The sequence below is a fragment of the Microtus ochrogaster genome, unplaced genomic scaffold, assembly GCF_000317375.1.
Source record: "Microtus ochrogaster isolate Prairie Vole_2 unplaced genomic scaffold, MicOch1.0 UNK26, whole genome shotgun sequence".
NCBI lineage: Eukaryota > Metazoa > Chordata > Mammalia > Rodentia > Cricetidae > Microtus > Microtus ochrogaster.
Genome location: NW_004949124.1, coordinates 3,834,927 through 3,848,830, shown reverse-complemented (window position 1 = coordinate 3,848,830; position 13,904 = coordinate 3,834,927). Strand labels below are relative to the sequence as shown.

The window sequence follows — 13,904 nt, the reverse complement described above, 5'->3', positions numbered from 1 at the left end:
ACGGTCTGTCTATTGTACCAATGCCTTCGGACTGTAGTATGTCATGGTCTGTCTGTTGTACCAATGCCTTCGGACTGTGGTATGTCACGGTCTGTGTATTGTACCAGTGCCTTTGGACTGTGGTATGTCACGGGTCTGTCTATTGTTATGAACTGATAGCCAGACTCCTGTATCAGGTTCTTACTGCACTCATATTATTTTGAAACCATTTGCTGTGATTTTTATAAGATTTCAAGCTTTTCCTTTTTCAAAACCACAATTGCTTATCACAGTTTCTGCCTCTTAAGCTCAATGCTTTATTTCTGCTGTCAGCGTTTTTATTATGTAGAAACGTTGATTTTAAACACTTTTATGGATTTGGAGGATTTTATTTTTAGAATGCAATGGTGCTCAAACATGTACCATTCTGCTAGTGGTGTATTAATTTTGGTTAAACAGACTGACTTGCAAAAGCATCATGTGCTTATGCAGGGCTAGTGTGAGATCTTCATAGAGGCTGGAATGAAATCAGCTTCTATTGAAGCTGATTCATTTAAGTCTTCTCTGTAACACGTAAACTTGGAAGGGGTCTAGTTTTTGTACTTTTTGATTTATTTCTGCCAAGAATATATTTTATAAGATAGTTGATAAATGGATAAAGCAATTTTTATAGAAATGACAATATAGAATATAGAATTGTAACAATATAGAACTGTTACATCTCCACTGTAGTTGGGTTTTCAGTATTGCAGTTTGTTTCTAGAGGGACAAACTTTGGGATTTTAATATATTAGTGGATTAAAGTTGCTACACTAGGAATTTGCCTTAAGAAACCCTGATATCTATTCTAGTACTTCCTCATTTCCAAGTGTGTCCTTTCTGTGTCTAGATCCTGGTCATAGCCCTCCAAGGACTTACCTGAAACACACCTGGATTCATGTGCAGCATTTACTCATGTTGGCTGCATTTATTTCAGTTCTAGAAAATTAGTTATGGGGGAAGCCTTGAGCAAAAAGTACATCGTGCTTGCTCACCATACTTACTCCATCTTGAATTGGTTACCGTATTTCCTTAACTAGACTGTCAGGCTTAGCATGGAATAACAGGCATATTATTTATTTATTTATTTGGCTTACCTAATAAAGGGTAAGGGAGTCATTTGATGTTAGCTGCTCAATGTTGGCTGAATATATCCATAGGGAGATGATAATGAGTAATGCCCCCTCTGCCTAACTGGAAGTAAACATTGCTTCTATTAGGATGACAGACACTTGGCATCTGTGTCGGCATTCCCATAGAGACATTTCCTGGGTGAGACCTCTGACATAGCCAGTCAGTCTCTTGCAGAGCCTCACTTGTGGGTGTATTAGTTATTCTGCTATTGCTGTGATAGAAAACCATGACTAAGACAACTTAGGGAAGGAAGGGTTTATTTTGGGCTCACGGTTTCAGAGGAGTAAGAGTCCACCACCACCATGGGGAGCAGGGCAGCAAGCACCAGACATGCCAGCAGGAACAGCTGAGAGCTCACACTTCAACCCACAGACAGGAAGCAGAGATCGCTAACGTGAAATGGTGGGAGTCTTTTCAAACCACAAAGCCCATCCACAGTGACACATTTCCCCCAGTAAGGCCACCTCTAATCCGTCCTAAACAGCTACTGGCTAGGGAACAAGTATTCAAATGCCTGAGACTCAGGGGAGACAGCTCATTCAGAACACCACACCGAGAATCTAATGGGATAATATTCCATTGTTAAGAAGCTTCAGTTATAGGTTTTTTGCCTGTGGACTCAAACTGTGTCTCCCTGGACCCTGGGACTTGTTTGGTATGTGGAACTCACAGTGCTAAATAAGATAGAGCCTTCGAGGATCCGGGGACAGCGAGAACACTGTCTTAGTCTCTTGCTTCCTTTGATTACACGTTTCTTGTCTCCTTATCAGTGTCGGGTGCTCAGAATTTCTAGACTCCCATCCCAGGTGTTTCTTTACTAAGCATTACCAGTGTTGCCTTAAAGTGTAGTGTGCAGAATGCTGGGTATGGTGGCGCACACCTTTAATCCCAGCACTTGGGAGACAGAGGCAGGTCAGTCTCTCTGAGTTCAATGCCAGCCTGGTTTATAGAGTGAGCTCCAGGACAGGCAGAACTACATAGTGAGACCCTGTCTCAAACAAAACAAAACAAAACAAAACAACAACAACAAAAAGCAACCAAAAAATCAAAACAAAACCTAAAAATAAAAAAGAAGAGTAGTAATCCCATCCTAGCTGCTAGTCAAACATTAATAAGTATAACCCATTGCTATTATTATTTAAATGAGCTGACTACTTCCTTATCATTTGAGTGTCTTAAAAATTAAAACATATTTATATGTGTGTATGTTTTGTCTGCATGTGTATCTATGCGCCATGTTTGTGCCTAGTGCCCTTGGAAGCCAGAAGAGGGCATTGGATCCCCTTGGAGGTACAGACACTTGTGAGCTGTCATGTGGGTGCTGGGACTTGAACCCAGGTCCTCTGGAAGAGCAACCAGTATTCTTTCTTACTGAGTCATCGAGCCAACCCCATTTGATTGTTTTTAGTTACTGAAGCATTGTTGCAGGCTTTCCCTACCTCCAGGGCTGGTGTTCTTCTCTCAACACTTTTTTTTTTTTTTTTTGGTTTTTGCTTATTTCTCCTGCATTTGCTTTCCAGATCTTTGCTACTGTCTGTCTCTTAAGCTGTTAGCATGGTATCTTGGAGCCATTAGAAAGGCAGTCTGGGCTCAGCAGAGAATTACTAGGTTAGAGTCTACATTGTAACAAGATCCCGAGGGCTTGTCACCGTCAGTTTTGGAGCAGCTCTGACACAGAACAAGAACATGAGTATCTCTGTCCCTCTCCAGTAAATCCTAGCGAAGGTTTGATTAGAACTGAAATTACTTAACTGCTCTGTAGAGAACTGACAGCTTTAAATTGTTTCTCTTACAATCCAGGAGTATGATGTTTCTTTTCTGCTCAAGTCCTGTACTTTTAAATTTTTCTCTAAATGAGACTCTTATATTTATTGGTATGCCTGTTATTTTTATGTGCTTTTGATATGGGGTGTTTTTCTCATATTTCCCCTTTTATGTAGGAATATTTTTTCTGGAGAAAATAATCCATTTGGCTTACACACATTTGTATCAATATTAAGCCACAGTTGCCATGATGAATTTATGACATAGTTTTTTTTTTTTTAATTTTGGATTTTCGAGACAGCGTTTCTCCATAGCTTTTTGGTTCCTGTCCTGGAACTAGCTCTTGTAGAACAGGCTAACCTTGAACTCACAGAGATCCGCCTGTCTCTGACTCCCGAGTGCTGGGATTAAAGGCACTTCCCGGCTGACATAGTTATTTGTGATGGCTTGAAAGAAAATGGACCCTAAAGGGAGGGATACTGTTAGCGTATGTGGCCTTGTTGGAGTAGGAAATGTGTCACTGTGGGGGTGGGCTGTGAGGTCTCATAGATGCTCAAGCCATGCCCAGTATCTCAGGTCATTTCCTTTTGCGTGCAAGTCAAGTTGTAGGACACTTGGCTACTTCTCCAGCACTATGTCTGCCTGCACACCACCATATCACACCATGATGATAATGAACAAAACCTCTGACTATGTAAGCACCCCAATTAAATGTTTTTCTTTTATAAGAGTTGCTATGGTCATGGTATCGCTTCATAGCAATAGAAACCCTAACTAAGATATTATTGTTTGATTTAGCTAAAAAAAATTTCACATAGATTCAGTTCAAGTTTTCTCTATTTCTCCTCTGACACTGTTTCTCTTATTCCCAGAGTTAACCACTGTCATATAGGTAACAAGATAAAATAAATTACCTGATTATTTATACTTATATTTAGTGTGAATAATCAGATCACTTATTATATTTTGTTACCTATTTGAAGACCTGCAGCAACAGGTAGTATAATTTTGTATATTGACAGTTTTATGTAAATGTCTGTATAATTCTATAACTTAATTGAGTTACTAATACACATTTTGAGATCTGTTCTTATCAACATATGTGTTATCTTTTAATGCAGTTATTTGCTTGTTAACATAGTCCATCAATTCCTCTAAAGAGACATTTCATCATTTCCCCCTAGTACCATCAGTGCTAGACTAGGCATTCACTTTTTAAAAATATCTAAAATTAAAGTGTAATTATACCATTTCTCTCTCTAATCCCTCCAAGTTCCCCCATCCCTCTCAAATTTATGCCCTCTTTTCCTATAAATGTTGTTGCCACACACACACACACACACACACACACACACACACACACACACACACTTGCTGAGTCCTGCTTGCATGCATATGATTTCAGGACTGATGACTTGGTATTGGATAACCAGCTGGGGAGCTCATCCCTGGGGATGTCTAATTCTCTCAGCAAAGAACGAGAATTCTTACAGGGCGTGCAGAAGAGACTCCTCAATTGTGTCCTCATACATATTTAGGAGTGTCTCTCCATTAGAAATGGCCAATACCTATGAAAGTGGCTAGGGGATGAGCAAGTGACTTGAACCAAAAACAAATCCCTTAACTGCTATTGCAAGAAACACACCTAAGTTTGTGATTGAGAAACCACGCGAGGCATTTCTCCAGGTTGTTTGCTAACCTGTTCTTCCAGATTCTTCTCTGTTGACGGTGTGACAGCCCTGAGGCATTCTCCCAGGCCTGCCTTCTTGTCCTCCTTTCTCTGCATCTGCAGGATGTGCAGTGGCACCTCAGCAGGCTCACCTGATGACTCTTGTTCATGCAGGTTTTGTTGTTTGACTCCCACGGAGACTGTTTGACAAGTTAGTGGATATTTAAAAGACTTCGAGACTTGCAGGAGAGATTGTGAGTGTCCCTGTCAGGAGGGATTAAGCAGCATCAAGGAGTGCAGTGAAGTCAGGCATTAGCTTATCCAGCTTGAACCAGCTGAAAAGGTCAAGTGGGCTACAATCAGGTCCAGGCTTCCCCTTTCTGGTCCAGTTTGCATTTTTCCAGACACTGTGCAATAGGGCTTCAGTTTTCCCGAGTGATTGAGATAAATGCGTAGCAAGATGCCCGAGTGAAGACGCCTCTTCCTAAGTAAGCTGGTGAGTTGTCCAAGGCCGTGTGGTGCCTCATGCAATTCTGACTGAGGAGTCTAAAGGTTCTTGTCATACATAAGACTCCTTGCAGTGAAGTTCAAGTGCAGTGTTTGTCGTCTTTTCTAGGAAGCCAGGTTCTAATGTCTGGGCTTTTGTCTTTGGCAGCAGCTCAGGTGTGGTTCTGAGACCTGGTGGAAACTCACCGTGATATCTTGTAGTAGTGCTTTTCACACCAGGTCCTGGCATGGTCACTTAGCACACGATGAACATGAGAACATCTCCTTTCAGGACGTATCAAGACTCTTAAGCCTCTACCCCAGAGCTTCTTACCCTTCCTGGTGCTGAGTTCCTCATGTTGTAGTGACCCCCAACCATAGTTATTTTCATTATTAATTCATAGCTGTAATTTTGCTACCATTGTGAATCTTAATAGAAATAGCTGTGTTTTCTGACAGCCTTAGGTGACCACCATTGAAGGGTTGTTTGACCCTAAAGATGCCATGACCCACAGGTTGAGAACCACTGGTGTGCCCAGTTTGTGACATTAGCTGTCAAGGTGTTTAAGGGACAGTTCAAGGTGTTTGGAAGACATGCTATAAACTACTTCCAGTCAGTTGGGTTCCTGGATTCGTGCCTGAATGTCTAGATGAGGTGAGGACAGGTGCTCTCAGTGGATGTTTGGCGATACCACCTGATGTTCCGGCAGACTTTTGAGTAACCTGTGTTGCAGCAAGCATGTGATTTGTTCACGTGTGACTGGTGGCTCTTTCCCTGAGGTTCACATGGATATTTTGGCTTCAGCTTAGAGAAATCAGGGGAAAGGCACATTCTGAAAGTTGAAAATGTCATTTTGGAAAGTGCTGGCCAGGTATTGGGGAAAAACTAGAGAAACGTAGGATCCAGTCAGGCTTACAGATGGCTGGAACCTCAGAGAGAATGGGCAGGGTGAGAGGCTGCTGACAATGGGTGCAGCATAGTTCTCTATGGAAGTATAATTTATTTCTTCCTGCCATCCACATTTCTTACCAGAGACAATCGCAATGAAACTAACTTTGCTTGTAAGTTTAGTCTATTTAAACTTGGCCTGGGTATTCACAGAAGCGTGCCCGAGAAACCAACTCTGTGCTCACTCTCAAATAGGACATTCCAAGCAGAGCTCTGCCGATGTCCAGCAGGCTTCACTGGCGCTGCAGAGTCAACCAGGATTCTTCAGGCCATGGGGTAATGTGGAGCCTCAGAGCAGACTTAAAATGCATTCCAGGCCAAGGCATCAAGACAAAGCCTCACCCACTGTGACCAGTTAGAACGAAAACAGGTTCTCCCGAGCTTAGCATCCTGAAATGACGATTGCACAGCAGAGCTCGTGAATTCTGGATTCAGACGGGGGTGATTTCAGAGACAAAAAATGCCGCCTCCTTTCACTTGTAAAGGCTCACTTTTCTAAACTGCTGCTAAGTTGCAGGCCTTAAGAGAAAAGGGCACTTTAAATCTGGACAACCAAATGTTGATGTGCCAGAAATATTTCAAACAAGGTCATAGTTACCCTGCCAGTTCTGTGAGCCTTGCCCTGCTGAGCCCAAGCCTGCTGCCTCCTGGTCACTTACACAGGGTGCTGGAGGCTCTCACCCAGCCAGTAGTGTGATCTTTAAGTTACCAGAAACCCCTAGTTTACAGGCTCCCCCATAAACCCTCTGGCAGTTTCTTAGAATAGTGCTTATAACCCTTTCAGAAAGGCATTGGAGTAAATTAAAGAAGAAAGCTGCAGGTTGTTCAGGAGTTCATTATGATGGTATTGCTGTAGAAAAGGAGTTATTCTCCTGATGTTGCAGGCTGTTTGAACCGTAACTGATAAATTGGACCAGGGACTACCAGATTTCTAAGAATTTGCTACGGCTTCTGGACAAGTCACTGATACTTATCTGTCAGTTGTCTGTCCGTCTTTAACAGAAGTGTCACATCATAAAGAGAGTCAAGCAACTCTTGCCTTTTGTCAGCAGTTTAAGCCGCTCAGTTTAATATAACACGTTGACCTCTAAGTAGTTTCACTTTTACTTGATAATTCTTCCCAAGCAAATAAGTCTAATTAGTAGAGTCTCTCTCTCTCTCTCTCTCTCTCTCTCTCTCTCTCTCTCTCTCTCTCTCCCCACCCCCACCTCACCCCATTATATAAGGAAAGGGAACAAAAATCATTTTCATTAGAAAATTTTGGGTTCCTCTGAGAAGCCTGAAAGGTAACATGAAGTCAGAATGACTTTAGAATTTGAGTTTTGGGAAGTTTGAAAAAACAAAACAAAGCAATGTAATTCGTGATCCTAGAGAAGCTAAATAAGAAGCTGAACCCAAAGAATAACATATAGTTATCCTCCTGGATATTGGAAGTGGACAAGGGTTGGGAACACAGGGATGAGGGTGTAATGGGGATAAGGGGAGATGGGGAGAGAGAAGGGAGAAGGGGAGGATGGGGAGAGCTTGAAATAAAATTTGAAAAAAATAATAAAGACAAAGCAAAACAAAAAGGCAACAACAAAAAAGGGTCACAGTCCAGTTTTCCATTCAGCCCAAGTGACAGGAATTTTAAACACAAATAGAAAAGGCCATATAGTTTCATTGAAGATGAGCAAAACCTCTTGGTTGTTTTAATTAAAAAGTTGGAACATTCAAAGACTGCACAAGGCACAAAAGAGTACCTTGACAGATGCAGAATCTCCATTCCTAGGAGGATTTCTCCAAAATTAAAAACCCTTCATATTCTACCACCAAGAACAGACCAGGACTGAAGGAAGACCTCATTGCTATGAAACTAATGGCAACAGATCAACTTAAGATTTTGCCACTGTGCACATATCTGAACCCTTTTCCATGTCCAAACCCCTATGGCCATTTGGCCATTTGGCTCTGTTCTCTTCCATAGAAAGCTTCTATATTCACACCTAATACCCTTTCTTGGCTGTCGTGCTTGCCGTTTTTAGGTTGTTGGATGTATCATTTCATAATTTCTAGACACACATTTCCTTAACATACAGTTTTTCAGGGAAGCACAAGACATATTTCTTAACCCAGATAATGGTTTACTCCTCTGACTGAAGGTGGATGGTCTTAGGTTTAGCAATTGATTTTTATTTTGTCATGTTGACTTATATCAGTTTAATGGACTTAAAGTTGTATTAGATGATTCTCAAAAATGTTACGAGACTTTGCATAGCTAACCATCTTATTTTTCTTACTCAGGATTTTTTTTAATGTAAAGATAGCATAAGCTAACTAGTAACTCTATAATAAGCTTTTTTGAGTAGGAAGCCAAGTAGAATTTGGGTTAAATACTGCATATATTTCTTGCTGACAACTCTGGAGCCATATCTTTTTTTTAAAAAAAGTAAATGAATATGATTTTCACTTACTCAAATCATGTCCTGAGAAGCATTTGAGTTAATTCTTAATTTTTTTTAGATGTTTTAGTAATATCTTTTATTTTATCTATTTAACAACACAAATACACATAAACAGATCTGAACAGAAATACTTTAGCAGTGTGCCAGTAGAATAGCAATAAAAGGCTTCCTCCTCATCTTAGTAAGGGTTATTAATTGCTGTGATGAAACACCATGACCAAACCAGCTTGGGGAAGAAAGAGGTGCTTGTTTACTAAAGGACATCAGGGAATGCCGAAGAGTAAAGGACATGGGGACCTCCCACTTGGTGTGTTTATTTTTACCTGTGTTATACCGTCGATAAGAATCTGCTATCTGCCATTTGTGTTTTGAGAGAGATATTGATTAAATTTAATAATGTCTCTGGGCCTCAAGAAATCACATTTGCACAACTCAGGCTTTGAGACCTGAGCTCACACGTGTGGTTTTAAATGCATGGTACTTGGGTGCCTCACTCTCAGGATGCTTTAAGCATGACTCATTCTTGGTCTTGGGACTTGCTTGATGCTACCAGGCTTTTTTCTCGCCTCTGAAAATGTTTGTATCAGTTGAGTGTTTGCCCCATTACTTACCTCCAAAATGCTTGAAACCAAGCTGGGCAGTGGTGGCGTATGCCTTTTAATCCCAGCACTTGGGAGGCAGAGGCAGGTGTATCTCAGTGAGTTCAAGGCCAGCCTGGTCTACAAAGCGAGTTCCAGGACAGCCAGGACTACATAGAGAAACCCTGTCTTGGGGGATAAAAAGCCAAAATGCTTGATACCAATAATAAACCCAACTTGCACTGTTTTGTATTTCAGAGTTTTCTTTCTTTGATCCCAACGATGCATCATGTCAGGAAATTCTCTTTGATCCCAAAACTTCAGTCTCAGAATTATTTGCTATTTTAAGACAATGGGTTCCTCAGGTCCAGCAAAACATTGACATTATTGGAAATGAGGTAAGCATAGCTGGCATGGTAAGCTTTGCATTCCTGCAGCTGATATGGGAATGATTTTTTTTTAATCTGTTGTTTATTATTGGTTAACTAATAAAGAAACTGCTTGGCCCTCTGATAGGGTAGAATTTAGATAGGCGGAGTAAACAGAACAAAATGCTGGGAAAAAGAAGCTGAGTCAGTGAGTTGCCATGATTCTCCCATTCCAGACAGACGCAGGTTAAGATCTTCCTGGTAAGCCAGCTCATGATGTTATACAGATTATTAGAAATGGGTTAGATCAATATGTAAGAGCTAGCCAATAAGAGGCTGGAACTAATGGGCCAGACAGTGTTTAAAAGAATACAGTTTCCATGTAATTATTTCGGGTATAAAGCTAGCCGTGCGGGCGGCCGGGTGCCAGGAACGTAGCCTCACCGCTATTTCAACATGCAGCTGGTGATTAGATTATTTTCTCCTTCTGAGAGGAGAGATCCCTGTGAGGAGAAGCCCGTCACAGTCTCCAGTCTGCCTGCGTTCCAGTTCTGCCTGTACGTCCCAGCCTGTCCTCTGGCGCCTGCCCTCTGCCATCGCAGACTTCTGGTGGGAGCAGGGAGAGGCATTTTGCATACCCCTTCTTTGTACAAAGTAGTTCTGCGGACGTGCATCCGTTTCATGAAGGTTTTAAATGCCATCACGTTCTTTCTACGCTTTGGGATGGTCTGGTAATGATCTAGGCTTAAATATCATTTTAAAATGTTCATCTTTTTGAGGGAGAGTTTGGCACATGTTGTAATGCTGTAGGAGAAACACATTTTTTCATGTATTATTGTAGCCATTGGAAAAAAGTTTTGCTCATTTTTGAAAGAATGTATTTGGAGTAACATCATGTTGGAGTCATCTTTAAGAATGGCTTCCTCAGCAGTGGGAGGTCCAGGAAGAGTCCCGGTGAGGCACCAGTGTTGGTGGTGTAGCAGAGACCAGGGGCCTCGAGCCAGACCAATGATTCTCTGCAATGAACGCCTGCATGTAAAAATACATGGACAAAGGGGTTTACTGTGTGACTCTCTGTGTCACAGTGCAGCTTCTAGGACAAGATTTTTCCCTTTCTTCCTTTTTTGTAAATCTTAAATTTAATTTTGTTTTATTTTGGGCTGGTGGTGGAGATTGTAGGGACAGAGGGCAGATGCAAGGGAATGGGAGATGAGTGGGATCAGGATGCATGATGTGAACGGCACAAAGATTAAATAATAAAGAAAGTTAAAAAAAAAAAGGATGGCCTCCTGCCCACAGACAGGCTCAGGTTTCATTACTGCAGAGTGCAGGGTTGAGCGCAATGTGATTGGACCGAGTTACGTCAATCTAAGCCGATTGACGGCTTAGATGCCGTGGTCGTCACACGTAATCATGGGCTTTCTCAGATTATGTTTTCAACTTTGATTTCTTTTTATTTTTTGTAATTAAAACATGATTGCATAATTTTCCTCTTTTCCTTTAACCCCACCCAGGTACTCCCATTGTCCCCCCAAATTTATAACCTCTTCTCTTTTTCTTTGTAAGTACACGTATATGTGTATATACCTATTACTGAGTATAACTACAACCCGCTCAGTCTGTATAATGTATGTATGATTTCAGAGCTGACCATTTGTTATTGGATAGTCAATAGGGAACTCCTCACTGAGGAAGACCATTTCTCCTGATCTCAGCATTTCTTAGTTGCCTGGAATTCTTTGTCAGGTTGGGGCCCCATGAGATAGCCCCTTTCCATGCTAGCATGTCTGTGGGTGTCCTTGTTCAGGTCTTGCTCAAGCAGTCATATTGATGAGACTCATGGGTATAGTTTCTCTGCTGTTTCTAGGAGACACAGTTCATGCAAATTTCGTGTTCCTCTGGCTTTTATGGTCTGTCTGTCCTCTCTTATGCTGCAGTCTCTGAGCTTGGGCTTGGGAGCTGAGTTGTAGCTCAACTGGGGCTAGGTCCCACACACCTTTTCTCTGTATTTTGAAGAGGGGTAAGACACACTTAAATGTGGGCATATGGATCACTATTTAGAATATAATTAAGAATTGTTCTGGTTCAGCAAAGTGGCGATGGTAGGTTCTCCACAGTCCATGATGCCACATGCCTGGTAGTTGGCTGGGTTTCCTGTATCAGGCCCTCTTTTCCTCTTGCTGAACTACTGGTTACTACCAAGGTATGGCTGTCACTGCTGCACCCTTAGGGATATCATGCCACGGGGGCCACTGTGGCTCATACTATCTTACCTGGGTAGGACTGTTGGTTACTTCATTCCTGTGAGTCTTGTGTGGTGCCTTCTAGTGCTATGGAAGCTAGTTCTTAGGGAGGAGGCTGCCAAGTCAGATCCAGCTCAGGTTCTCTGGGTCTTATGTCTTAAGCATGGTGGCTTCAGCAATAGGGACTTAACTTCCACTTCTATGATATTTTGAGAGTCTCTTGGACACCTACACCTGACCAACAAGTCAAAAGGGGAGTTTTTATGACTGGTGTTGAGGTTTTTGTTTGTCTTTGACTTTTGGGGTAGAGGAATGTTGTCATCCCAGATGGGAACATTTTTATTTGAATTATAGATGTATATGGTTTTTACATGTATTATATGTAAATTAGGTAAATAGGTATATGGTTTCTTATGACTGATTTAAACATACCTACTCTTATTTCACCTCTTTCCTCAGATTCTCAAGAGAGGTTGCAATGTAAATGATAGAGATGGACTGACGGACATGACTCTGTTACATTACACTTGCAAGTCTGGGGCTCATGGCATCGGTGAGTATGTGGCTGGCCCCTCCTTACTCTGCATCTGTGCCTGTGTGATGTCTGCTGCCAGCCAGTTACCTGGGCGGGGCATCCAGCTGACCATCTGTTGAGTATATGTGGATCCCTCCCCCACCTCCTGGGGAAGTCTTGATACCTGTGATTATGTCTCAACATTTTCTGCAGTAGGCTTTGTGCCTAACTACCCAGTAGTTGAGATCCCACCCAAGAATCTTCCAGATGCTTTCACGAAGGCTGGGTCAAGGTCAGTTCTCTAGCATAGCAGTCCTTCAAGACTTTAGGGTATAGGCTTATCTCTGAGTTCTGTTCCTACTTATGAAACATGTGCAGCATATGTCCAAAATTGCTGTTCTTCGGTGCTTTACCAGGGAGTAACCTGCCTCTCTTACTAGACTATGTTGTGGTTGTCTGTCCTTGTTTCAGTAATCTGATAAAGAACTTAGATTGTTAGTGCCTTTTCTTCTTGTAATCTATAATGTGGCTATACTTCCATCAAATCAAAATGAATTTATAGTCTGAAAATGATAGCAAGACAAAATAGTAACCCAAATATTTTTGCACTGAACTGACATTATTCTTTTAATGTCTTCATTGTAGTCCATAGTATGGAGGTCTTAGTTCATTTAAATAATTTCTACTGTGCTCTTAGGCTGTCAGAATTTTACTCATAATCAGTAATGGCACTGTGAGCATCTTCACTGTGTTAATTCACACTCCTGAATGGGAGCGTTTGCTTGGGATTAACTCTTAAAAGGTAAGATTTTTGCAGTAAAAATGTAGGTCCAGTGTGATGTTTGCTTTAGCTTTTAAAGAAATACATTAGAGATATATGCCCTGGGAATTAAAATATGCACAGAAGAAAAATAATTTGTTTCTTTTCCTCAGGTGATGTTGAGACAGCTGTAAAATTTGCAGCTCAACTTATTGATCTGGGAGCAGATGCGAGCTTGCGGAGTCGCTGGACAAACATGAACGCCTTGCATTACGCTGCATACTTTGATGTCCCAGAGCTTATAAGAGTGATTTTGAAGACATCAAAACCAAAAGGCGAGTGCTGGCGGATGCCCGTTACCAACGGGTGTTCCATAATGACATCCGAGTCACTGTTGAGGGGGGCTTTCTCCTAATGCCCTTTGTTTTACTTCTGAAGTAGTTAAGAATTTCTTTACTGTCTTTTCACAAAGGCTTGTTCCAAAGGGAAAAAAAAAAACCAAGTGTTTTCTGGGCCTTCTTGTCTCTGCAGATCCCCAGTGTAGTGGGGATTTATTGTGGAGCCCTGTAGTGTGCTTTATAATTCTTTTGTCTTGCTTGGGAAGCCAGGGATAGAGCAACAGAGTGTTTGGACTGGCATTGAAATATTGGGGAGGATGACTCTTTTTTTTTGCTGATTTTATTGAGCTCTACATTTTTCTCTGTTCCCCTCCCTGCCTCTCACCTCCCTTTCAACCCTTTCCCAAGCTTCCCATGCTCCCAATTTTCTCAGGAGATCTTGTCTTTTTCTACTTCCCATGTAGATTAGATCCATGTATGTCTCTCTTAGGGTCCTCATTGTTGTCTAGATTCTCTGGGATTGTGATTTGTGGACTGGTTTTCCTTGTTTTGTGTTTAAAAACCACTTATGGGTGAGTACATATGATAACTGTCTTTCTGTGTCTGGGTTACCTCATTCAAAATAATGTTTTCTAGCTC

At 41.6% G+C, this 13,904-nt stretch overlaps 1 protein-coding gene across 5 annotated transcripts in view; it reads left to right on the top strand.

Annotated features, from left to right (window-relative positions):
- Nucleotides 1-13,904, top strand: part of Clip4 (CAP-Gly domain containing linker protein family member 4) — a 68,691-nt gene that overhangs the window by 7,738 nt on the left and 47,049 nt on the right. For all 5 annotated transcript variants that reach the window (XM_026789685.1, XM_013354051.2, XM_026789683.1 and 2 more), the window contains 3 exons: nt 9,301-9,440; nt 12,113-12,206; nt 13,101-13,262. In XM_026789685.1, coding sequence (XP_026645486.1) covers nt 9,301-9,440; nt 12,113-12,206; nt 13,101-13,262 — 396 coding nt within the window. The remainder of the gene's footprint in view (nt 1-9,300; nt 9,441-12,112; nt 12,207-13,100; nt 13,263-13,904) is intronic.